This window comes from Lissotriton helveticus, chromosome 3_1 (genome assembly GCF_964261635.1).
Source record: "Lissotriton helveticus chromosome 3_1, aLisHel1.1, whole genome shotgun sequence".
NCBI classification, from domain to species: domain Eukaryota; kingdom Metazoa; phylum Chordata; class Amphibia; order Caudata; family Salamandridae; genus Lissotriton; species Lissotriton helveticus.
In genome coordinates, this window is record NC_136061.1 from 1,782,302,346 (window position 1) to 1,782,330,268 (window position 27,923).

General features: G+C 43.6%; 1 protein-coding gene across 1 annotated transcript in view; it reads left to right on the top strand.

Annotated features, from left to right (window-relative positions):
• LOC144825145 (uromodulin-like) overlaps positions 1-27,923 on the top strand; it is a 135,440-nt gene that overhangs the window by 78,023 nt on the left and 29,494 nt on the right. The window contains exons 6-7 of the mRNA XM_078684014.1: positions 9,342-9,492; positions 10,689-10,738. Coding sequence (XP_078540140.1) covers positions 9,342-9,492; positions 10,689-10,709 — 172 coding nt within the window. The 3' untranslated portion in view covers positions 10,710-10,738. The remainder of the gene's footprint in view (positions 1-9,341; positions 9,493-10,688; positions 10,739-27,923) is intronic.

Below are 27,923 nucleotides of genomic sequence, written 5' to 3' on the forward strand. Positions count from 1 at the left end.
CTTAGGAGTTGCCCTTGATGACTCACGGGCAAAGGGGAATTACCTCCTCAGCTGTACACCAGAGTGTTAAGGCGAGACCAATTGCAGCGCGTTGCAGAGCGTTTTTTCTAAAGAATACATAAATCACATGGCATGAGAGTGAATAACCTGGAGCAGCTGTCTGCTTATGTAGGCTATAGACGGGCTTTTCCCTCGGTACCACAGGAGTTCCGGGTACAGCGGACTTAATTTCACGAGGACTTCTCTTAGAAAGAGGAGGTGTCTCTTAGAAAGAGGAGGTGGTATATAGCACCGACGCGTCTGGGTAACGATATGGCAATATGAGGGCCTTTTACAACGGAGCACCCGGCGCGGAAAACTGTGTAAATAGGTTTCTGTGCAAATGGATTAAAGCAAGTAGAGCCCCCAAGGGAGTGAGTAGCATGCTTGGCAGAGGGAGTGCTTGAAGGAGGTAAGTAGGTGTCACAGATTGGAACCCAAGCAGGCAGGACCGGGGGGAGTGGCATGCCCGCAATTAAAAAAAAAAAAAAAAAAATAATCGCCACCCGACTTTCATGAAAAGGCCAGCAGGGTGGGGACGGGTATAATGTGGAAGCTGAAAGTCAGTCAGGGATACTCATGTGGAACTCGTGCTAGCTCCGTGATGGCAAAAAGTTTTATTCATAACAATATACACCACCTTTTACATAGCGCCGAGATATCCGTGGGGAACATGTTCTCTACAGACACGCAACCCAGGGTAGCCACCTCGCGAGGCCAGCTTACCAAGCACGACATAAGCCCCTGACGAGTAAGGGCCATGGGGATATAAGAGCCCCCTTCACCACGCACTGGACATAGACATCGCTGCACTGGGGTACAGTTAAAAAAAAAAAAAAAAAAAAAAAAGTGTTTTTGAAGATGTTGCTCAATCTTAAATATTGACTTGCTGGAAGTACTGTGCTTTCACTCCCGAAGCCTGTTTTATGAAGGGCCTGAACAGAGGGGGGACAGCCAGCAATTAACATAGATACCCAGAGCCGCGCTAGGGGTTTTGGCTCAAATCTTAGAGCCCAAGCCAATGCTTATGTAGCCATACAAAAGGCATCAAGAAAAAGTATAAGTAAAAGCCTCTGCAAGGTCCCAAAGAGGGTATTTTGTCAACACACGGAGGCTCTGGTACCGCTTTGTCACGGTATAGCGCTGCACTGAAAGGTACCCATTAAACGTGATAGTTTAAAACATTAAGCATTAGTGAGCTAAGAGGCGAGATAGACATCTTGCAAAACCTGTCCAGATTAGTACAGACCACCACCACAGTCTATTAACCAAGCACAATATGTTTTATACAACTGGTATTGTGAAGTCACATAGTAAAAAGTGCTTTATTACTTGATAATAAAGACAAAGGAGTGTTAAAAAAAAAAAAAAAAAGCAACACAGAACGATATCCGGGCCCTCGCTAATGCACGTTGCATAGCAGTAGGTAGGAATACAGTCAGGAATTCTTTCCAAATTAAAAAAATAAATAAATAAATAAATAAATAAATAAAGAACTAAATTAGAGCGATGGCACTGGGCCTGAGAGATAGATGGAATAAGCACCAGGCCCCAGTTTTCTCTAGGCAGAGGCCACATCGAGGTCCCAGCCAGTGCAGCTGGAGCAACTGGGTACACACAATGCCACCAAGAAATGCAGTCATACAGCCTTCCCTGCTCGAGTCTCTTAGCAAGGCCAGGGAGCTAACAAGTCAGGTACAGCCCGGCCGGCAAGCCGTGGCCACATATGTGAACCAGAGCGAGTGGCCTAGGCCACCATGAGGAATGGTTGAGCCTCAAGAAAACAGAGTAGCAACACGTCCTTATTTATTTCCCTACAACTAACAAGTTAACCCTCCTGTGCCTTAATGTGTAATGAAAACAAGGTGCGCATGCAAAGCGCTCCCACGCCTCAGAGAAATGTTATCAGTGACATGCATATTGCATTCGGATGTGTGATATCGTTTGATCAACAATGCTTTTAATTAACATGCCCGGTAAAGAGTGGCTGGCCTGGCCCGCTCCGGCAGTCCGGGTCCGCTACAAGTCTGAGGTAGGCAATTGTTAAAAAGGGGAGCGCTGCACGAGCGTGAGGGAAGGAATCCAGACAGTGGGCAGGTTGAGCATACCATAAACCACAGTCCAGCCTCGACAAGGAGGCTCAAACATCCTGTGATTTTGGGCAAATCACTTAGTCTCCCGGGCCAAAGGAAATGACTAACCGCCAGGCAAGGGCTGTGTACAGGCGTACAACTAATGCACCAGAGTGGTTAATCGATTTGTAGAGGAATGTGATGATAAACATGCACACAGGCCGCTCTCACGCGGCGGACAGAGCCAAGCAGCGATTTCCCCCCCAAAAAAAAAAAAAAAAACGGGGAGCGGAAGGCAGAGGGCTGCCGGGCACGTGTTGCCATTGATTACCGCAAGGAAACAAGAGGTGATTGTCACGTCGGGTGCGAGTGGCCCCGAGCGCGGATCCTGCGCCCACCTCGGCGTGGACAAGGGGGGCCGGCCTCACAAATAAAGGGAAAAGCACAGCTGCGCACAAGTACACAAGGCCGGCTCAGAATATGTGTGGCGGCTTGCACATTGGGGCTTGCCAAGGTCGCCCAGACCCTCGCGGCCACGACCGAGTGTAGCTGGCGGAAAGGGGGGAGGAGAGTCAGCGAGGTGCCGTCCGGTGACGCAATTGCGCACGTAAGCCACAAGAATCACGGGAGCTGGGGGGAGCCGCAGGAAGACGTGCGCCTCCCTGCGGCGTGGCGGGAATGGTTACAACGGATGGCTAAGGAGACACACCAACAGGGCGGTGTGTAGAAGTAGGCCACTCATTTTGGGATGCCGCACGGCAGGGTGAGGTGGCCTGGCCAAGGAGGGGAGTAGCGAACGGAGACGGCGCTCGCGGCCCAGACCCGGCCGGACGGCAGGGCACATAAAGGTAGCGAGTTGGGGGCCTAACTCCTTGGAGAAGCTACCCCTCCATACACGCAAAGGGCGTGGGTGACCGGCCAAAATGGCGGTCCCTGAGGTAACACGACAATGAGGAATACCAACGGACCAACAAAAGAACTGGTTTGGTAGGCGTGCCATCTACGAACTGAATGTACCACGATATGATCTGCACAATATGATGATTGACATGTTTATGACCCAGATATGATTTATGACAATGAAGACGACATGTATTATTTATGACCCAGAGATGATTTATGATGATGATGACATGTATGATTTATGAGCCAGAGATGATTTATGATGATGATGACATGTATGATTTATGACCCAGATATGATTTATGACCACGGCGATGGCATGTATGATTTATGACCCAGACATGTTGTATGACACGTTTATGACCCAGATATAATTTATGGGATATTGTGTTGACATGTATATGACCCAGATATGATTTATGATCCCAATAAAACTGCGGCCAACAACCACCACAACAATTACGACCTTGTTGGCTAAATGTATTGGGATAACATTGGTTGGGGTCTTTGGGTAGATACTTCCCACGGTATGGGAGAGTGCGGGGGTTATTGCAGAGGCCGCCGCACCCCCCCCGAAGGGGGGGGGGAGGCTCAAGGGCCGGCGCCTTAATCCACGCCGAGCCCCAGTGGAAGAACCGGTTCTGGGCGCCCAGAAGCGGCAGGAGGACTTAACACCTCGCAGGGGAACATCCTGTGGACACCAAGGAACCCCCAGCCAATCGGGGGGACAGCATGGTACAAACCCACCAATGGGGGGCCAGCTACAAGGAACGGACGAGCAGAAGTGGGGGGATATAAGCCACCGCTCCCCCAGTTAGCTCCTAATTTTGCGGAGCGGGGGAAGCGGCGCACCTGAATTTTTGGACCCACCCACCCACACCTAGGAACCAGCAGTTGTCGCAGTGCTGGACAGCAACACAAGCATTGACGGGAATGGTTACAACGGATGGCTAAGGAGACACACCAACAGGGCGGTGTGTAGAAGTAGGCCACTCATTTTGGGATGCCGCACGGCAGGGTGAGGTGGCCTGGCCAAGGAGGGGAGTAGCGAACGGAGACGGCGCTCGCGGCCCAGACCCGGCCGGACGGCAGGGCACATAAAGGTAGCGAGTTGGGGGCCTAACTCCTTGGAGAAGCTACCCCTCCATACACGCAAAGGGCGTGGGTGACCGGCCAAAATGGCGGTCCCTGAGGTAACACGACAATGAGGAATACCAACGGACCAACAAAAGAACTGGTTTGGTAGGCGTGCCATCTACGAACTGAATGTACCACGATATGATCTGCACAATATGATGATTGACATGTTTATGACCCAGATATGATTTATGACAATGAAGACGACATGTATTATTTATGACCCAGAGATGATTTATGATGATGATGACATGTATGATTTATGAGCCAGAGATGATTTATGATGATGATGACATGTATGATTTATGACCCAGATATGATTTATGACCACGGCGATGGCATGTATGATTTATGACCCAGACATGTTGTATGACACGTTTATGACCCAGATATAATTTATGGGATATTGTGTTGACATGTATATGACCCAGATATGATTTATGATCCCAATAAAACTGCGGCCAACAACCACCACAACAATTACGACCTTGTTGGCTAAATGTATTGGGATAACATTGGTTGGGGTCTTTGGGTAGATACTTCCCACGGTATGGGAGAGTGCGGGGGTTATTGGTCCATAATAATTAATACAATTTAAGCTTAACCCTTTAATTGCGGCTGTGACCCATATCCAGCTACCTTGTGGATCCCTGATCACCTCTATTTTCCCAATCAATATTGTTGCCTAATAAAATTTAGTAATACCACTGGGAGTAACCCCAATAGTGTCCCAGATGAGATAGATACTGAAGGTGCACCTAGAGGTATACCATATAACGAGCCAGCTTCCTACATATGCCATTTCTTATCATTAAGTATTGCATATTATACTGTTGCGTACATGGTTTATGCCATGATAGTTTTCATGTGCATTTAACCAGTATGCAAAGGAGTGCAGTATATTAAAATCACATTGAACAGGCATCAGAACAATTAGGAAAAATGTTTTTCTGTATAAAGTAATTATTACATGCAGTTTGCAAGGCAGTAAAATAGTTTTTCCCATGTCATTTCTGCTTACTTTGGTAATAAACATGTGTATTTTTTAATACAGTTGTTTCAAATAACATATATTATTGGGCCCCATTTATTTTCCCTACCATGGCATTTATAGTACATTTGAAGATGCACAGAGGGTAATATGCTTTTTATTTCCATTCTTTAGCGTGGGTTGGGTTGGACCATGACTCACAAGAGGGAAGGCCTCTCTGGCTCCCTTAGGGCTCCTGCATGAGTCTAGGGGCCAGTGCTGTGTCCCAAGGGATCTCAGCCACCCCCCTCCCCCTAAATTTTTTATTTTTTTATTTGATGCCATCCTTTTGAGGCGCCCTGCACCCTGCAAGGTCCAGGATACCCCAACCTGCCTCCATTTACCTTATTTTGTATTTTCAGGACATGGAATATTAACATTAAGGGGCAGATTATGATCTCGTTAGGAAAGCATTCCTACCAACTCGGGTTAAGAATGCTTTCTGTACGAATTGCACTTCGAGAGTCCCACCTACTGAGTACGATGTGTCCGTATGTGTACGGACTCGGTTCAGTCAGACTTGTATTAAATTCAATGGGAGCCTGTGTACCCAACATGAACACAGGCTCCCATTGAAAAAGGGGTGGGAGGGAAAAAGCGTGCACCCTATGGCGGACATCCCATGGAAAGTGGGGTCCCATGGGTACCCTGATGCGACTGATTTGGACGGCCTACGGTGAAGGTGGGCCTGCTACGGTCCCCCTAAGACCGATTCCGACAGCCGCTTGGTCTCGGCAAAACCGAGTCGGTAAGGCTGTCATCTCAATGAGAAAGTCTTCCTATTTGCAGATGCCCTTTATAAACAAATGAAGTGGAGCAGGAGGAGCACGTGCTTCTCACCCATCTTTGCAGATTTGTACATGGGGGTGGGAGGAGCTGATGCGGCTTTGCTACATTGACAATCGTTTTCTTAATTTGGTTTGGTGAGTAGGAGTTGATTACATTATTTGAGTTATCGAATAATAGTGGATTTAATCTCAGATTCACTATGAATCACAGCACTTCCGAAGTGCATTTTTTTTACATCAAATTGACGGTTGAGGGAGGTAACTGAAGTACTGCATTATTTAGGAAAAAGACAGCTAGAAATAGCATCTCGCATGCTAGAAGTAATCCTCTAAACGCCATATGGAATTTTCCCTCTGGAGAACTGATTAGGTTCAAGAGGATTTTTCGACGTTGTAGCACTTTACAAAAACCTGTATAACAACTAAAAAACCTCGCACAGGACCTGTTTTCACATAGGAGAAGTTTTCTTTACTGAGAAGGGAAATCTGACTCATTAGGGAGTGCAAGGGTTTTTTTATACTCCAGGCACAGATAATTTCTGCCATTTTCCCCGGCCAATTGAGCTTTTTTGGGCGTTTGACACTCTGTGAGGAGTGGCTCCCTTCATTGCCGCCTAGTATTATTTTGCTTTAAAGACATACAGTGTGTTTTGACCTGGAAGTTGGTTTTTCTTACAGGTTAAAGGCACTGCAATAATAAGAAATGTAAGGTTTATTTCTTTTCAGTATCTCCTTGGCTTCACATACAGGTGACCTGCTTACATTTAGAAATTATATATACCATCTTTAGTAATGCTCTGTATGCCACTTGCAATGTGACACCAGTAGGGGGCAATTCGTTGGTTGAGTTTTTTATGTGTCCCTTATAAAAGCTCTATTTTTGTTCCAAACGGATTTTCAGTAGGTTTTGAAAATATGATGACCCATGGCCCACTGACGTCTCATACTGTGAACATGACATTCTCATTCCCTAAATGTTTGTGTTTTTTTTTTAAAAACATATTTTTTATTGTATTTCTGGCAATGACCAGGTGCAACACAAAAGCAGCACTCCACAGTCAGGAGATAACTGCAAGCAAATCAATAGACATAAGTCAATCTACATCACTGATCACCACTGAACACCCCTCCCACCCCTCCCCCGCCCCCACACCCTACTCAACTCCCCCCAACGTTCCCCCCCACCCGGGTCACACCCCCGCCCACTGCACGTGTGTGTTTCCGATCCAAGGTATAGCATCCAATAACTCTGTGCGAACATCCCTTTAAGAACCTCCCCCAATATCTCCCTCATCCACATCCTCAGGTTCTGCTGGTGGATCCAGGTCAAGGCCCCTATAGTCCGCCCAACTCTTCCATATCTTATAATGTTTTCTAGGGCATCCTCGTGCTTCAAAGATAGGACGTTCCAACCCCATACTAAAGTCCAAGCCCTTCTTCCATACCGACAATGGGGGTGCATTCGTACTTTTCCAGTGCTGGGCTATATCCTGTTTGGCAGTGGTAAGGCCCAACAACAGGAGATGCCTCTTATACACATTGCCCCCCACATTCTTAAATGTTTGTGTTTTAATGCTGAGTGACATGCCTGCAAGGTCGGACCAGAGGCCTGAATTTTTTTCTTGAGACAGGTACAGGGCTTTGTTTGAAGGCTGCATTCAGAGTCACACTGGGACAGAAAATAGGCCAGGTACCAAAATAAAAGTGGGCCTCATTATTGAATTAGATAGCTAAAAAAGGTTTGCAAATTAGGGCAGTTCTGAACTTGTAAAGATATGCTGTATATGTTATTTTAAAGATATGCAAGACTGCATGGGTTTGAGCTTGCTGCAGACAATGTTTCTGTTAATATGAGGGAAATCAACAGTAACAACCGGAAATCAGGCCCACAAACATAAAAAAAACGGCCTAGACACTGACCTGTCAGAGCAGCCCATCGGCACTGCCTGCCTGATTGTATGGCTAAAGGGTTACATGGCTTCCCTAGAAGGGTATAGGGTTTTGTTAAAGAGCTGCAGGATTGCATAAGAGTCTTCCAGAGCACAGCCTCGGGACTATAGGTGGGACAGAGGGCTGCAGGATCGTGTCTGAAGACTTTCTGACTGAGTTAGAGGTACAGAGTTGGGTTAAAGTGGAGTTCAAGAGCTGGATCTGAGGGCTGCATGGTTTAGTAAGAGGGCTGAAGAGGTGGGACAGGAATATAGGCTTTCGTTAAGGACTATGGGTTATCATTAGATAGCTGCAGGGTTGAATCACAGGGGTTCAGGGTTTCGTTAGAAGCCAGAAGGGTGGAGGATGGAGTCAGTAGATGAAGCGCTTAAAAAGGTTGTAGAGCCACATTGGGGTTGTCATGCTGGGTCTCCGTGCAACGTGATTGGGAGAGAGAGAGTGGTTCAGAATCGGGACCCATGGGCCCGATTCACAGAACTAACTTAAGACAAAATCCTAAGCTTACTACCATTTTGGTATTTACAGAAGGCACTTACTCATTTTGGTATTCACAGAAGGCATTTACTCATTTCGGTATTCACAGAAGTTAGGAGTCCTAAATGCCTTCTGTGAATACCGAAAGTCTTAAAGTTAGGATTTTTCTCAGTTTAGGAGTAGTAAAGTTAGGACTACTAACTTAAGGACTCCTAAACTGAGAAAAATCCTAACTTTAGGACTTTCGGTATTCACAGAAGGCATTTAGGAGTCCTAAAGTTAGGACTCCCAACGTTACTACTCCTCAACTGAGAAAAATCCTAACTTTAAGACTTTATGTATTCACAGAAGGCATTTAAGAGTCCTAAAGTTAGGAGTCCTAACTTTACTACTCCTAAACTCAGAAAAACCCTAACTTTAAGACTTTCGGTATTCACAGAAGACATTTAGGAGTCCTAAAGTTAAGAGTCCTAACTTTACTACTCCTAAACTGAGAAAAATCCTAACTTTAAGACTTTTGGTATTCACAGAAGGCATTTAGGAGTCCTAAAGTTAGGACTCATAACTTCTGTGAATACCGAAATGAGTACGTGCCTTCTGTGAATACCAAAATGAGTAAGTGCCTTCTGTGAATACCAAAATGGTAGTAAGTTTAGGATTTTGTCTTAAGTTAGTTCTCTGAATCGGGTCACATGACTGTAGTGCGTATTCAGATAGAGTGGAAGGTGTGAGGGATATTTCAAGTTGATGTAGTATATTTAGAGAATGCGTGCAACATTTGGTTAGTGGGCCTATTTCACGGGCCACAGGGCTGAGATAAACATTGTGCGTTTAGTGATGCCTAAAGGTAGCATCACTGGCCTGCTGCTCCTTTTGAATGTAGGATTTGCATTCCAGATTGATATAAAAATGTAATATTGACTCTATTTTCTTTTCTTTATTTTGCAGATGCCCAAATGACTTGGGAGTCAGATTAGTCGTACAACAAAATGGCCGCTCTAAGTTGGCGAGCTTTGAGATGAGCATGTTTAAGCTTGTGAACTACGACTCCTTTGTCCTCTTTGCCGATCTTTTTCTATGTGAGAGTAGCTGCTCTCTGGTAAGAATCCCTCGTATAGCCTTGTGTTGTCTCTAATGATTAAGACCTTTAGTAATATTAAACAAATTCATATATCTTCAAATCAATAACAAAAACATGATAACGGCATAAATCATCTTGTTCCCTACCTTGGGCAAGTGGAACTAGTGGCACTGAGTAAACACATTCGATGAATTTGGAAGTACCAAATTTGGGGGTATTTGATTTCCTGTGTCTTTTTTGAAGCTCTGTTTTCTATTTCATTGACTAAAAGAGTTCCACCAAACAATGGGCCTCATTACTATGGCGGTGGGACCTCCACCATCAGGCCGTCAGTGGCGGCCCCACCATCATCAGACCCTGCAGGTCCGCCCACTGCATTATGATGGTGGGTGGATGTAGGGCTGTCGGAGAGACCGACTGCCACAATCCGATGGACTCAAGGAGCCTTCCAGATCGTAAGACGGTCTGCAATCCCTACAAGGGTGGCGGTGCCTGCTAATGCACCGCTGTAGGGATTACAATGACCCTTTCTGACGGCAGAAAGTGAATTTGGGGGGCCCTAGTGGGCCCCCATTCCCCCCTGGCCCTCTAATATGGGCCCTAGGAGACACCTATGGAGCCCCCTACATATCCCTGCACCATGTGGCAGGCACCACATGGTGCCTGCCACATGGTGCAGGGATTTGTTAGAGGTTTTTTTTTTTTGTATTGTGGAATGTGCTAGAGCCCGCAGCAAATGCCGCAATACAAAAGATACACAATGCAAACTCTGTTAAGGCAGTCGCATCGTAATGTGGCCAGTGGGACCTCCGACTCCTAGTCGGGCGGTCCTGCTTCGCACCAGTACATCCGCCGGCATCATAATCATACCCTATATCTGGATTTCCGTCTCTTTCTGTTTATGGCTCAATACTTTCCTCTACATAGCCTTTCCTATTACACCAGGTTGTACTTTATTTTATCAACATTGGTCCCTCACATGCGCTTCTGACAACAAGATCCGGTGGCGGTTAGTAATATGTGATCCCTAGATCCCAACTGGCAGATCCCGCTCACTTTAATTGCATTCTCTATGTCTTTTTTTAGCCATTTTTGCAAGTGGGCAACTAAAACTACAACTTCAGCAATTGTTCCTTACCACCTTTTCAGGCATTGTGTATCATGCATACAATTTGAGAGAAAATGTAATCTTGTTAATTTTGTGTTTTCCACAGGATTGCCCTAGTACTGCCTGATTGTACATGGAGAGACTGAACTGCTTCAGGTAGTGTGCATTCTTTTTTTTGTGTTGACATTTTTTATTAGCATTTCATAAATAAAATACAGAAAGAATATCATAAAGTAGCAGATTCTATAATACTTAGCAGAAGAGACCGACCTTAAGGATATTGCAAAGGTCCGACCTTAAGGATATTGCAAAGGTCAACCTGACGAAGGTTATGAAGGATATTTGTTTGTTGTTTTTGAAGTGGCAGAATATCCCTTTGACGATATACGGCGGGTTAATCTGGTTAAAATGGTTATTTTGCCCAAACTAACATATATATTCAATGCTATACCTGTAACCATTCAAAATAAAGTTCTGGGGAATATTCAGGGGAAGATAGGTAGCTTCATCTGGGCAAACAAGAACGCTCGGTTCTCATGGAAAAAACTTAAAAGGAGTCTGTTGAAGGGAGGAATGGCACTGCCGGATGTTCTCTGGTATTCTTTCTCCTTCCAATTAAAAAACATTCGTACCCTCTTAACCATTCCAGACAATTCTCATTGGGGTCGGATATTAAAGGCGATGCAAGACTTAGAAGGGGGAGGTCCGGGTTTTTTGTATAAATACGGGTCTCCAAGATTCTTCAAAAAAGTCAGTCTAAAGGTTTTAAGATCTGCTTTGACGTTGTGGTGCAGACTGAAGCGATGTTGGGGTGTAAAATACTATTCAGACCTGGCCCGCATCTGGGACTCCCCTGGCACGCCACAATGCCTAAAAGACAGTCTTTCCCAAGCTGTTAGAAGCGCAGGTGTAGTCACCTGGTCAGATCTTGTCACGTCGGAGGGTGTTCTTCCATGGGAAGTTCTGCGGGCTAAGATTGGGGACTCTTTTTCCCGTTTCAAATTCATCCAACTCTGCTCCTGGTACGATACAGAGAAAGATAATATAGGGGGTAATTGGGAAATCGAGGCAGCTCTCCAGTCTGTTGGCGTCAGGAAGAAAGAGGTAGCCCTCTGGTATAGTGAATTGTTGAATTCGGAAGTCACCACAGTCACGCCTCTAAACCAGGTTTGGAGCGCATCTGTCTTTGAGGTCCCTGCCGCTGAGCTCTATGAAAGATCTCTTAAATTTCTATATAGGTATGTTAAGTCGGCCTCACTGAAAAAGAATCACTATTATGTATTAAATAGGTTGTATTTTACGCCAAAAAAAATAGCTAAGTTTGTTTCCCCCCCCCCTTTGTGTCCAAGGTGTGATTCAGTAGAAGCCGATGATATACACATGTTCTATGATTGCCCGGCAATTGGCCCCTTTTGGACAAAAGTGGGAGAGACACTTGATAATGTTTTAAAAACAAATATTGGTTTGAACGGGGTGAGGGTAATGTTTGGTTTAGACTTGGAAAATACTAATGAGCTCAGTGAGGAACAGATAGCATTAGCCTTCACTCTAATTATCATCGCCCGTAGAGAAATCTGCATGTTATGGAAAGATCCAGCCCCCCCACTACATGATAAGTGGCTACAGTCTGTTCTTAAAACTGCATGGCTAGAGTTGGGGGCTATACGTAATAGAAATACCATAGTTTGGCTTCCATTGTGGGAATGGGCACTCGAGCTGAGGCTGGTATCCGATTCCGTGTTTGTCCAATGATTACACCGGGCCCCGGGATAAAGGGGTAGCCAGGACAGCTTCGGGTGCAGCAAGGACCCCGACCCTGGGCGCACAAGAGAGAAAGGGTTGCTGGTGTCTTCTTTTGCAAGTAGCAAAGGTGAGATGAGGACAAAAAAAAAATACTTAGCAGAAGAGAAATATTAATAAATGCAGTTATTTATAAAAAACAAATATCTCAGAATATATAGAATAATATAAATGAGGAACGATAAAGGGTAAAACTCAGTACACTAAGTACAATTAGAACAATCATCATTAAATAATAAATATGAAATTACTGAAGTGACAAACTAGTGTAATGCAAACAATTTTAACATCTGAAATTATTAAGGTATTAATTTGCTAGTACATTAAGTTACACATTTCATTAAATAAATACATTTAAATATCAAAAAGGTAATATATAGATAAAAATACAAGAACACCCAATTGAAAGTATAAGTGTAACAGTATTAACTAAGAAGGACATCTAAAGTGTACAAGACTCTAAATTATGTAAATGTCGTAACTAGGCCGTTTAGAGAGGATAGAATAAAAAATAAAAAATAAAAATTAATTATCCTTTTGCAAAAGAGGCTAAAACAGATTAAGTAGTGGAAATAGTTGTGGAAACATTCTCTATATTGAGGACAGGATCCCACACTTGTAAAAACAACTCTGTTTGTTCTTGAATGATATATATAACTCTCTCATGTGAGGCAGTTTGAATCATTGTTGTTAACCAATTCTCTTGGCATGGTATGTACAAGACGGCATGGTGGTTTGGAGAGAGTAGGGGAATCCCGAAAGTCATGCAGTAAAATAGTTGCTGGCGAAAGTGGTAGATGTAAAGCTAAAGTGTTATGTATAACCTGATCTATGTAGGACCAATATTGTTTAACCATAGAACAAGTACATATGATGTGGACTATGTCACAGCCAGAGGCGTTACACCTCCAGCAATTAGTATGCGGTAGCAGGCCTGCCTTATGTAATTTAACCGGTGACCAGTGCCAGTCATGAAGTATTTTAAATAAACAAAATTTTAGACGAGCTTCCCGGGCACCTTTAGCCAAGTTTCCCAGTAGTTCCACCCATTCTTCATCTTCATAAGAAATCCCTAAACATAATTGCCATTTAGAACGAAGATCACAAGATAAAAGGTATAAAAATAGTTGTGTTGTGAGTGTTTTATACGGACCGGAGATAACTCCTTTTTGTCTCCCCCAAATGTGAATATAAGACACTACTGGCGAAATTTGAAGTATCCAGGGTTTCGGACCTAAAGCCTTAATAATGGAATTATTGAGTTGTAGATAATTGATTGTGTAAAGGGGAGATTGAACTCATCCACCAATTGGGAAAAGGGTTTGAGATTCCCATCGTGAAGAATCTGATCCAAGGTAATGATACCTGCTGATTTCCATTGGGGCCAAGAGAAAGTCTTCCCTTTAATGCGAATACTGGAGTTATTCCATATTGGGGCTTTTGCATGTAAACGTTGATTAAAGCCCAATATACGGTGTGTTTTTAGCCATGTTTTGCTCATTGCTGATAGTATAGCATTACGGGGATCCAGGCGGCTTGTGCCTGACTCATATAGGGCTGAAAGACCTAGTTCCATGGATAACAGGGATCTCTCAACATGTACCCATTGTGGTGTATTGAAGTTATCTTGGAGCATGTATGTAAGTTGAGATAATTGTAATGCAAGTGAATAATGTTCTATCGAGGAAAGACTGAGACCTCCACTGGAGTGATGAGCATTTAGTTTATTCACAGCCAAATGAGGTTTTATGGAGCCCCATACAAAAGATTTTATCTTAGAGTCTATGAGGCGTAATGTGGATAACGGAATAGGAAAAGGGAGCATTCCGAGGGTATAGAGGAAACGCGGAAGTGTAACCATTTTTATAGCTTGGACTCTACCCCACAAAGATAAACCCAATGCTTTCCATTTATCGAAGTCACGTTGCATCTGAGTAACCAAGGGACCTATACTATCTGAGACCATTGCTATTGTCCCTTTGTTTACAAGAATACCTAAATACTTTAAACGAGAGGATTGCCAATGAAAGGGGTAGTCTGTATCACATCTTTTGAGGTGCCATGTGATATGGGAAGTGCTTCACTCTTGTCCCAATTAATTTTATTCCCAGAAAAAGAAGAGAAATCTTCTATGATTTGAAGCAGCGATGATAATGAATGGATAAATCAGTAATGGTCAGTAAGATGTCATCTGTGTAGAGATAAAGTTTAGGTTCTCCCACCGGAAGCGGGACACCAACAACAGCGGCTGACTGGCCAATTGGTGCTGCAAGAGGTCCAATGGTCAATAAAAACAAAAGAGGTGAAAGGGGGCAACCCTGGCGAGTTCCTCTACAGATTGGAAAAGTATCAGAAACAAATCCTCCCCAATTAACTAATGCAGTAGGTTGCTCATATAATAGCCGTACTTTATTTATAAACTGTTCACCCAATCCAAATTGTTCTAGGATTTTGAAGAGGTAATCCCATTCCAAGCATTTGCTTTCTTAAAGGTTCTTATTTGTTTTTTAAAATCCCTGGCATATTTTTCAAGCCTCCGAACCCAGTCATTTTATATTGAATTCTCACGCATTTCGACTGAAAATGATGAATTATACATGAGCACTAGGAGGCATGATGTTGGCATAAAACATGGTTCTGTAAATGAGAATACATGGAGTCAAGTGGGGCAATGTTGAACTAAGCAGTCAGCAGTACTAGTCCAGTGTGGTATCCTGGTGATCACAGGCTGCTGGTGTCAATGCTGCTGAATGTGGTCATCTGTATAGCTAATCAGGATGTGGCCTATCAGCTAGAGCGGCCAACTTCGAAGCTGGGGAACTGGGTTCGCGTGTCGGCAGGACTCTCAACATCCTGTGATTCGGGGCAAATCACTTATCTCCATGTGCCTAACAAAATGAATGTGTCCTACTGTAATGCATTGGATACCTTCGGGTCCAGTTCGCGCTATATAAAACTTCCCTCCCCCAAAAACAGGTTCTTAAAGCACAGATTAGTGGCTTCTGTAAAGCTGGGGGAGGATAGGGGTTCCCACTTCTCACAGTAAGAAGCATTTTAGTGTAGGGCAAGATATCCCAGACACTGCCATTGATAGACTTCGGTTTTGTGCTTATGAGGCAGCACTGGGCTTGGAACCTTCGGTGGTAATTTGTAGTTTAGGGCCTTGGCACTATTGCAAAATATGGATGAGAAAAGTGTACACATTAGTTAGTCCTGCTGTATACAGAGAATCTTGTGCCTGATAAACGAAGAGCAGGATGGTCTGGGGTGGTTGAATAAGGTCCTGGCGACAACTCAGAGGACTTCTTCAAGGTTCATGAGCTGTTTGGTAGGCCAGAAGGAGGCTGGTGCAGTAGCCCAGTTTGCTGAGGGTCAGGGTGTTAAGCTTATAATAGTGTTATGTTATGTTATGTTAAATTGCGTTTATATAGCGCTCGGCTACTCTAAAAGAGTGTCCCGGCGCTTTCCACAGGCAGCTCAAGTGTAGAACAACATAACAAGAAAAGGCAAACTCAAAAGAAAAAGACACCCACTAAATAGAAAGATTAAAAAGCCAGGTCTTCAGATTTTTCCTGAATTGGAGCAGATTGGGGGTGCTGCGTAGTGCCAATGGGAGCGAATTCCACAACTGGGGGGCCTTGAGGCCAAAAGAGCGCCCCCCGATGCGGGCCTTCCTCACACGTGGAACCACAGCAGTGAAGAGGGATTCAGAACGCAGTGAGCGGGCAGGGCGATAGAAAGCCAGCCTCTTCTGCAAATATCCTGCACCTGAGCCAAACAATGCTTTATGCATCAGCGTCAGGGATTTAAACATAATCCGCTTCCGGATCGGCAGACAGTGGAGCGTCTGCAGCAACCCAGAGGCTCGTGCTCGCCTATGCAGACCAAAAATCGCACGGGCTGCAGAGTTTTGTACCACCTGCAGGCGCTGGACCAAGTAATCCGGGAGGCCTAAGAAAAGGGCATTGGCATAGTCTAACCTGGATCCGATGAGCGCCTGCACCGTAATCCGCCTGTGCTCCGCAGATAATAAAGGAAGAAACTTGCGGAGCATCTTCATAATGCCGAAGCAGGTGCCGGACAGGCCGAGAACGTGCGCTCTCATTGAGAGCTTGTTATCCAGCTTAACGCCAAGGTTCTTGGCAACCAAAGAGGATTGTGCCGGGGAACACATAGTGGCCGGCCACCATTGCCGCCACTCGGGGTTGGTGGCACAGCCAAAGAATAAAACCTCCGACTTGCTGGAGTTGGCCTTCAGACTGTTCCGCTGGAACCATCCAAAAACCATACCCAGGCAGTCCCGAATTCTCTCCCCATCAAATGGCTGATCTTTACCACATGTGAAGAGGAGTTGCGTGTCGTCGGCGTAGGACACGATCTGGGCTCCGTAAGCCTCCACCGCAGCCGCCAGAGGGGACATAAAGATGTTAAACAACGACGGGCTCAACACAGAACCCTGTGGAACCCCGACTCCCAATGACGGCATCTCGGCGGAGCTCTGGGAAACCCAGATCGTCTGGCGGCGGCCATCCAAAAAAGATGTAAACCATTTGAGCACCGTCCCCCTTAGGCCGATGTCATAAAGCCTGGCCAAGAGCGCCTCATGGGGGACGGTGTCGAAGGCCGCCGACAGGTCCAGCATGACTAACATGGCCTTGCCACCCGCATCCAAGGTCTCCCTGATGATCTCTGAGACCTCCACCAACGCCGTTTCCGTGCTAAAATTGGGACGGAAACCGGATTGGGATGGATGGAGCAGATTGTTGGACTCAAGGAAGCTCGACAAGACGCCATGAACATGCTTCTCAGTGATCTTCGCCAAAGCCGGGAGAAGTGAAATTGGCCTGTAATTGGCCAAAACCTCGGCATCAAGACCAGGCTTTTTCAGAAGGGGGATAACCATCGCCCTTTTCCAGGTGCGTGGGACACTCCCCTCCCTCAAGGAGGCATTGAGGATCGGGTTGACCAGAGGGTTCACCACCGCCGCCATCCCAGCCAAAAATTTGGCAGGGCAAGGGTCAAGTGGCGAGCCAGATTTAAGACTGGCCAACAGCACCCGGGACGCATCACTGGAGACCGGGGGAAAGTCTACCAGCACTGCCGTCGACGTGGACGATGTTCCATGTCCTGCCCCGGGGCCGCAACAACCCTCCTCCGAGCTCTCCAAGAAGGAGGCCTGAATTGCCTTAATCTTGTCGGTGAAAAAAGTGGCAAGGTCACACGCCCACGCATCTGATGGTACTGGCGGGGGTGAGTAGGAGCTCGGGGTCGTGAACTCCTTCACTATCGTGAAGATCTCCTTACAGGAGTTCGCCGACGCCTCAATCCTCCTGGCAAGGTATTCCCTCTTGGCACCAAGAATGTCACGGTGATAGGCCTTCACAGCCGACCTGTAGGCAAGTTTAGCCTCCCCGTCATATTGAAGGCGCCAGGCCCGCTCAGCAACCTGTGTGTGACTTGAGATGAACTCAGGGTCTCTGAATGTTCACTACATGGCAGTAATAGAATAAAGAATTAGGGTGATGGAGATGGGTAGAACCTGTTGAATAGCAGTCATGCAGTTGGCCACTTAGTGTTTGAGACCTGTGGCAAGGAAGCGGAAGTTAAAGAAGATTTGAATTCGAACAAGCATCGAAAAAGCCAATAGGTCTGCCCTTCAATTGAGTCCTGCTGAGCTATTAGCTTTGATAATAAAGGTACAAGGATGGCATAGGCAGTAAGTGGGTCAACAGCAGAGAGGGATAAAGCAATTCAGGTGTGTGGGACCAAACTCAGTGTGTGAGGGCAAGGGTAGTGTGATGTGGGCACAAGCAGGGTCTTTTTGCAGTGTGTACTGCATATGGTGCTGGAGACAGTTCATGTTGGGGAAAGTGTGCCTGAGCATGTTCAAATATAATGTCCTGGTAAGTGTTACAGAGGGTGTTTTTCGAGGTGTTTTGGGAAAAGATATTCTGTTTGCCAGATGTGTGTGTGCTGTAGGGTTATGTTTTTATAGCATAGTGGACATTTTTTTCAAGAGATGAGATATAATATTCTTTCTATATAAAACTACAAATTCAGTTATTGCAGTTTCTAGGCACTGGAAATAACTGGTATTACTACAGACGAACACAAAGCGCAAAAACAGACATACAAACACAGCCAGGCCTGCAATCACATAGATATTTTAACATGCTAACACCAGCATTCCAACAAGCATAGCTAATTCCAAACAAATACACGGACAGCTAAGCATATATGTTACCATATGTTAACATAGACACACTCGCACCCAAATGAATACATGAAGACATAGACACAAGGCTGTCCATAACAACACATGGTGCCGGACGAAGCACTGAACTGGGCTGTCTGTGTTAGCAGCCTACATTTATGCAGCCCTCCCACGGATGCCAATAATGGAATGAGCTGTATATGAGCTAATATCACGATTCAAGCATGGCCATGGAAGCCCAAAGCTGATGAAGGAGCAAATACAAGAGCACCCAACACAGAAAGTGCCCCAGGTGCTGATCCTGTCTTTTCCATATGCCGGACTGTGTTGTTACTGTGTGTGCAGGGGATGTTACATCGAGTTCTTGGTCCCATGGACCACTTGCATACCACCACCCATGAGGCATCACAAGAGGCCTAAATAAAAGGAAAGACTGAACCGCCAATTCTGGCACTGAATGTGGCTTATTTTTATGTAGATGCAATGCAAGAGACTAATGGCTGAAGTGGTCGGACACAATGCCCCATGCTGTATGCTTTAGTGGATGGAAGCAACGTGTGATTGCCCACTGAGCAGACCAATGCATGAGCAAGGATGACTCAATGTCCCTCTATGTTTTTATTTATAATTATATGTATTTTAAAGCGAAAGTCTGACAAGGCAGCTAAAGTTGTCTAAAAGGCCAGACCTAAAAGGTGACTGGAAGAGCTAAAGGAAGAGATAACTTCACCAAGGGCTCTTGTATAGAGCGATGACAGAAAAGGGCGCTATGACATGCTTTTGAGCACCTCTTTGTCCTTCCACCTCCATTATTAGTCAGCTACGAATATGTAAGTGTAGACAATACTTCAGCTGCGGTCGCTGCAGGTAAAGCAGTGGGGATTCATTTTCCCTCATGGTCGTCTCTCGAAATCCCCCCCAGCCAGCCCCACCACTCCTACCTGCGGAGGCCGGGCTGCAATACTTGTGTTTTGTACAAAAGGTAGATCTGTATCACCCAAGACCACTTTGTCTCCCACTACTGCGTTACCAAGGATTCATTGGTATTTTCTCATAAGGACGAAATCTCAAGGAAGAACATCTCAAAAACGAGAAGAAAAATGTTTTACAACAAACCGTTTTTTTGTTTTCTAATTAATGAGTATTTTTCTTAATAAGTTTCATGAAAAGATATATTAAAGTAACAAGATTAATTTCAAGGTTAAAGTTGGGATTAAGATTAGCGTTACAGTACGGATCAGCGTTAATATTAGAGTTAAAGTAAGTGAAAGGTTGAAGGGGAGAGTTAGGCTAGGGTTAAGGTAAACAACTATCTAACTGTTGTAAATCAATGTATCTCTTCCATTTGACATGCATATCCATGGAACACAAGGGATTGTTTTATCCTCTGAATTGTTGGATAGTTTGAGGTTTGCTGTGGTAGCAAACTATAGAATGGTAAGGCAGTGTTAGCGCGTAAGGAAGTCCCATGTTAGATGGCTGGAGGAAGGAGAAGAAGTGTGATGTAAGGAAGTTCCACATGATATGATGAGAGGAAAGAGAAGAAGTTGGAGATGCTGAGTTGCCCTCTCTGGATAAGGTGAATTCTTGGCAATAAATAAAGTACCTTTATTACCAAGTTCTACAATAACTTCTCCATCAACAATCTAATAATCTCTTACCCTACCTACGTCCTGTGTGACACAAGCACCTTTCTAAACAACTTCAACACATTTTGGCAAAACTATGTGAACCTTCAAGCTCCAACTAAAATATACAAGTACAAGCCAAAACCTTCAGAACCCTGATGCTCTAAAGATCTTGCTTGGAATAGATGCTCCAACCGCAGACAGGAAGGAAAATGGAAGAAAAACAGAACTACTGATGACTCAATGAGACTGACATCTCTCTTTATAACACACTGATTCCTCTTTACATAAGCCAAAGCAAAGTACTCCACCAAAACCATAAATGCACACACCAATATAAGCAAAAAGCTCAATCCGATACTGCATCAAACAACTGCTTGACCCCCCCCCCAATCTCACACTCCACAGGCAAGTGCAATTCTAGCAACATGGAGGTGGCCCATTCTGATGAAAGTCATCCAGCCTAAGAGTGGAGCCTTTGGGTATACTGCTATACAACGCCCCTATTAATTAGCTCCAAATACTTTTCTTTTGAATTGTGAGTGGTTTCTACTCTATGTCCTGTGCCATTTATGTTTCTCTGGGTGGTGCTGCTTCCTCTATTACCATCTTGTCCTGATGATGAAATTTATTCTGAGGGGCGTCAAAGCTTCAACGGTATTGACGTTTTGGGCTGTGTTTGTTAATAATTGTGCAATGAGCATTGTAAGTGATTAAAAGCTTGCTAATGGGAACACTTTTTGGACTGCCAATATATACATATTTGAGAGTTGCTGTGCCTTTTTCTGTGTCTTATTTCCCTTTTTTGCAATCCACATGAACTGTGCCATTTTTTCACTTGGACCACCTTTTGTACATGTTGTACATATTGGTTAAGTAATCTCATATAAATAATTAACGATGCACACCAATTGTTCAATTATATTGCCTGTGCTTGATACTAGTCCTGACATAAATGTACTATATTGAGCATACATTCACTGATCTCCTAAGAGTTGCTAAATGAACTTATGAGTGACTCTGGAGGAGCCATTGTGGTTGTTACATATAATACCCAGGTTTCTAGGGATACCAGGTTGCCCTATTCTTAACTTGCTTATAATGTAAGTCACAGCCTGATTTAAGACTGGCCGATTCTCTCCCTTAACCATAAGTAAACCCCCTTACTATCCTATATCACCACAAATCCATTGTTTGAGCATTTCCAGATCTCTCCTAGGGGTTCCCATATCTCACACACAGTCCCTGTATCTCCACTTAGCCTCACCTCTCTCGCCCTGAGACTCCAATATAACTGTAAGCTCCCAGGTCTACTTGTTTCTCCTCCTCAGCTATATTCCACCCAGACTATCTCACCCTATCTTTCCCTCAATCCTTGTTTGTTTCATCAGTTCCCCACTGAATGGCATGGACCATGGAACAATATGGATTCCCCATGGAATTACATGGTCTTACTGTAGAAGCGCATGGCCTCTCCATGGAACCACATGATCTTCCGATAGAATACTATAACCTCTCTGTGGATTGCATGGAAACACATGTCCTTGCTATGGAGCCACATACCCATCCTGTAGAACCACATGGAACCACATGACGTCCCAGTGGAACCACATGACCTCACCCTGAAGCCATATGGCCTGCCTGTGGAACCACAGGGCATTCATGTGGATCCACATAGATTTCCTTTGGAACCACCTGACCTCTCCATAGAACCATTTGGCCTCCCTATGGAACATCATGGCCTACCAATGGAATCCCATGGCCTCCCCATCGAACGACATGGCCTTAAATGCAACCACGTGGCTTCCCTGTGTCTCCCCATCAGTCACAAGTCTTCCTCACAGAGCTGTGCCTCCCTATCATCTCTCCATAAAATCTAGAGTTCTCCAAGAGAACCTCATGTTTTGCCCTTGTCTTCCTAAGAATTTACCTCGACCCTAATATCACTGCCTTCACCGTTAGGTTCTCAATATAGTGAACTTAGCGGCTGCTCTCCATTAGTGGCTAATCAAGTGTGTCAAATTACCTTATGAAGCTCTCTTGTCCCCTGGTTGGATAGTAAAGGCATAAAGAATTGGAATGTGGTAGGCCCTTCACTCTAGAGCCCTGGTGCCACTGCACTTGCTACACTAATGAAAAAACCCTGATCTCTGTCTCTTGGTGTGCCCCCTTACAGAAGATTACCAATGTAGCTGCGATGGGTCAGCCAAATGCATACTGTTGACGGCTGCCCTGATGGGCAGAGATCAACAGGAATTAAAATATAGCCATTGTACTTAAAAATATTTTGAAGTGCTGCATTTTAATATCAGCACTTTCTTTGTAAAAACATATAAAAGTGAAGGAGTCCAGAGTTTTTCTTAGAAACCCACTGCCTGCGCCGACAAATACTGGGAGGGGGGGGGTGAGAATATGAAAGCTGTCTAGTTTTGATTTGCATGCATACCTCTTTCTTCCTCCCTCTTACACTTCCTATCCTGTATCCCACTCTTGTCGGTTCTTTTTAATGGTTGCTCTTTGTTCTTTGGTCTACATTTTCCTATCCTTTTCTTCCCCCTTCTTTATCTTAGTTCTGATTTTCTTTCTCTAGTTCATGATCCGATTTTGATGACGGAATATAAGTATCCATCTCTAAAACAAAGAGTGGCTGTTCCCACCACCTTCAACCTCTTGCATGGATTTTCACAAATTATGAAAGTAATTGAACCATAAAACAATGTATAGTGTGGTGATCTACATAGCAAAGAATCGGTGATCCCTATTTATTTAATCTTTTAATAGAAAATATAGAAATGGTATTACAGATTTGAAGAATATGTGCATTGATTTGTGTGACGAAGGACACTCCAATTTGTTTTGTTCTGCCTGGGTGTACTATTATCCATTGCTTGGCTTCAAGTGTTATTTTAGTTTTGAGCTACCTTTCCTAATTACCTAATTATATGGTTTTGATGCAGTTCTAACTGTCTGTGGAAGTAGTAGGTTTGATGTAACTTGTTAACACTAAATTTGTTGAATGATAGGATATCATTTGCCAGTATAACTTGAAGGAATGTACCACTGAAGGAGCAAACACATAGACAACTGTATTACTTTGAGAGGTATTGTGCATATGATGGTTTCAGGAATTGTGTTTAATGTGTGCTGTTTTTGTAGGGTGATGTGTTGGCGTTTCTGGGCATTAAATAAGGCTGCCTAGTGCCACACACACACTGTTGCACCATATTGCAGAGGTGTTTGTGTCTTGTCTGGCATACGTTTTGTACTGGAAGAGCCTTCTAGTAGAAGATACTATGCTTAGACTAATTTTAAAACGTTTCCCACTTTGGATGTGTCCCATACAGTGCAAAGTGGAAAAAGGTAGGCAAAATAAAGGCTTTCTCCTTTGTTACACCAGCTTCAAAGAGGTGCTATTTTTTGGCTCAAAGTCCCGTCTACTAATGTTAGTTGATAGGGCCTTGTGTCAGGAAACTGTGGATGATTGCATAGGAATGCTCATGTAAATTCCATGGAACTCATCCTTAATGTAAAATAATTGCAAGCAGCATGCATTACTTTCAGCCAACTTTTCAGTTTTGCACTGGAAAGTAAATCCAAAATAAATATTTTGTGCAGGTTTGCATTGCTTTTGTGATGCAAACCCAGTGCAAAATGATTGTAAATCTGCACAGAGACTTGTCACCAACTGCTACTCAAATAGCCTGCCTGGCGCTTCCATATCATCAGCATACACAGAAATGTTGAGTATTTTTCCCCTTAGAAATATGGCAACCATTCCTGCAGGTCTTCAAATTAGACGGGGAATCATGGTTAAAACACTCAGGTACATGTACTCCTATGGCATCAAGAGACCGGTATAGAACAGTGTGTGTGATTAACACTTCTGAAACAAGAGAGTACAAGCTTCCCTTCCTCGCCGAATAAGTACAGCACGCTATCTGCAGTGCAAGTGTCACTCACAGATCAGGCACATCCAGGTATTAGCAGTACAGGTTTCCCTCTCTCACAGAACAGAAACACCATCTGCATCAGTTGATAAGCTTTTCATCTTCACATAAAAAGTACACCACATCATCTCTCACACAAAAAGGTGCCACTGGGGTTTAACAGTGCATGTTTCTATTTCTCATGGAATAGTTACAGCAGGCGTAAAAGTACATTCTTCCCTCCTTCAGGAAATAGGTACACCCTGGTATCATCAGTGTAAGCTTTTCACCCTGATGCTACAGCAGCAGTACAAGCTTCCTGTTGTTGCAGAATAGGTAAAAATCAGGAAGTATTAGTGAAACCTCCACTCTCAAATAACAGGTACAGCACAGTCTGCAGAAAACACCTTTGCCTATTTGCTCCACATGCTTCTGTATGGATTGGTAAGTAACATGGTTAGGTATGAATGGTTTTGAATACCCATCTGTTATTTTAGTGCCAATACGTCCAAGAGGTGAACGTTTGCTTACAAATACATATGTTGGGCCCGATTCACAAATGTAAAATGAGATGAAAGCCTGACTTTACGGCTTTCTGTATTTCCAAAGGGCATTTACTACTCGTAAATGCTTTTTGTGAATACCGAAAGTCGTAACGTTCAACTTTTGATATTCACAAAGGGCATTTACAAGTAGTAAATGCACTTTGTGAATATCAAAAGTCGTAAAGTTAGACTTTCGTCTCAGTTTACTTTTTTAATCGGGCCTGTTGTGTGGTGTGTAGTGGGGTGAATGGTTGTATTGATACATGAGCCTGAGTAAATGGATGGAGAAGGTGCCAGTTGGTGGACAATTGGGTGAGTGGGAGGATGAACTCATGTTTTGATGAATGTTGAATTTGTGTGGACAGGTAGATATGTATATAAATGGAGAATGAGGATGGAGATTGCATGAAGAAAAAGTCTGTGGATTGATGGGTATTTTTGCAAGTATGTTTGATGGTTATTTTGTGTGTATGAGTGATTAAAGGTCACTTTGTGCATTGGTTATATGCATATCCACTGGAATTATGTGTTTCTGTGGCTGCTGCTTTTTTAGCATAATTGTGTATTTGCCACATTTGCCGCAAAATCCATTATCTGCTGCACGATCTGCCAATTTTAACAAACATAAATTGTTTCTATCGCAAATGGATTAAAAGTTACTCAAACATTGCAACATGTGTTTGCGTGCAGTGGAAGGCCCCTGACAAAGGTTAAATGGTCATCTTTCACTTGCTTATTTCTGTATTTGGGTATTAAACTGATACTAATGAGGTGACATCTTTTCCCAGACAGTATTACTATGTATGCAAATTCCGAAATAATGAAATAATACTATAACAAACAGGGGAGACATTATGCAGTACAATTAGTTTTTTCTTGCCGCATAATTTAGTCAAGACAACAACATAATTTGGTTCTTTTTTGCCGCATATTTCCAGTGCTCCAGGGAATACATGGAAGCCTCTGGTGTATGCATGAATGTGTGTACAACATGATGGTTCTTTCGTGTGTGTGTGTGCCCAGACAATGTATATGTGCATGTATGTGTATGATGACTGTGATGCTGCTGCATTTGAAGCTGGTTCCCTTGTGCGAATGATGAGCTTGAAAAAGGAGGTAGAGACTTAAAAGGGAATGAACATGTACCTGCTGGCTAACAATCTCTGTGATGGTGAAGCACTGTTACCAAATCTCATCAAGAATTCGGACACTGCACAGTTACTGGGAGATTCTACAATAGCAAACATGATGACTTTGATATGATACTGTGACTGGGCCACTATTGGCTGTAGGAGATGCCTATGACAGAAATAATGGCAGTGGATCATTTAAGAATAATGTACAACATGTTGGTGACATATAGCTTCCAGTTCTAAGGCCACGCATGTAAATGAGACTTCAGCAGTTGTCTTTATCATGTGCCCCGATTTATAAGAACATTTATTATTTACACCTCTCACATATGAGAGGGCTTTCAAATGCTTGAGCACAGGAAGTGTGCTATGAAAGAAACTTGTTTTTGATTCAACCGACTTTACATGTTCTCCATTTATAACAAGAATATACGCAATATACTGGTTACACATGACAACAGACTTGCCTCTCTTGCCTCTGATTTCATAAGTAAGCATTTGGGTGGTTCACATCATACACGTTCTTGAAGTTATGTCCCTGAAAACATGCACTGCATATTTTGGAACTACTTATGCTCTGTTTGTTACTGAAACAAACATGGCTTCACCCTGAGTCCAGCCCTGATATATGTTAAGCAGTACCTTCTGGGTTAGTTATTCACAGACATGATAGGGCAAAGAAGCTAGGGGGAGGTTTAGCTATTATTGTACGAAGGGACATCCAGTACTCAAATTTCCAGCCTAACAACTTAAGGGGGATGGGGGTAGACAGTCTTGGATTTTGTATTCTCCTATCTGGCAAGATACCATTTTCCGAGGTTCTGATCTATTGCTGGAAGGAAGCCATTTACCCAGGGTCTCCATGATAGTCCAATCTCACTGTGTTTAAAGGCTTTAATTTGTATGCAGATGCACCCTGTGAGAGACCAGGACTGGCTTTGGTGGAATCGTTCTACGCATTCAATAGGCAACAGCTGGTTTCACATGTTACACACAACGTATGACATATCTTGAACCTTAACTTTTCAAATATCCCCCTTTCTATTGTTAAACCTATCCCACTTGTTTGTTTTGACAATGATCTTGTCCCATTTAGTTGGGAAGGTGGTCATCTGTAGAGTGACCCAGGTATAGTGGAGCAGAGGGTGTAGCTAGAACCGGGCAACAACTTTTACCACTTAGCGCCTTTGCCACACAAGGTAAGTATATTTTCATAAATATATATATATGTATGTATTACCTACTGGCAGTTCCCAGTATGTAGTTATAGTTAGGACCTAGTTTCCATTGACGATCTAGAACAAATACAGTATACCTCTTTTACAACTCTAATCCTCCTTCGAACTTCGGTTCCAAAATAAAAAGATAAGAGTTCAGTAGCTTAAAAGGAAGTCTTTGCTTAAATGTGAGGTTCTTATTATTACATCCTGTCCGTCCACTTTAATTTTTATATAAACAGTATATTGATCAGATGTAACAGTAACTCCTTCATGAAATATGATAGCCATAGTAGTGTATGTTCTTCCAGAAATGTATATTTGTCCAGCTTTGAAATTTGGATTCTGATTCCATTTCACTTTCATCTTCTGTGTAATGTTGTAGTGCTAAAATATGATATTTCCCACTTCTTCGTAGGCATAATGTTGACCTGAGATGTGATCGACAATTTTGTCAGGTATTTTTTGTGTAGTTTGTTTGAACAATCTGTAAAAAAAACACAGTTGTCCAATCTGGTAGTGTTAAATAAAGAAATCAGGAATATATTTCTGTACTTGCTGCGAATGAGCAATCTTCACACTCATGGTTCCATGAGTAAGTAAATCAAAATAACTCATCAATACATATTTCTTCTTCTTCTAATACTCCAAAGATCACCATTATAAACTCCTGGCCATCCTGTTGAGTGTTTGGAGTAAACTGTACAGATCCACTACATATATCTAACAAGGTCTCAAATGTGTGAGGCAGAATGTGGTGTAGTCCTATTGATAGGTAAATGTTGCAACAAAGAACATAGTGCAGAACACATTCTGCTCTGTGGTTTCTGTTCCATTGCATGTACAAGAAAAGGTAATTGAAAGAATATGTATAAAAA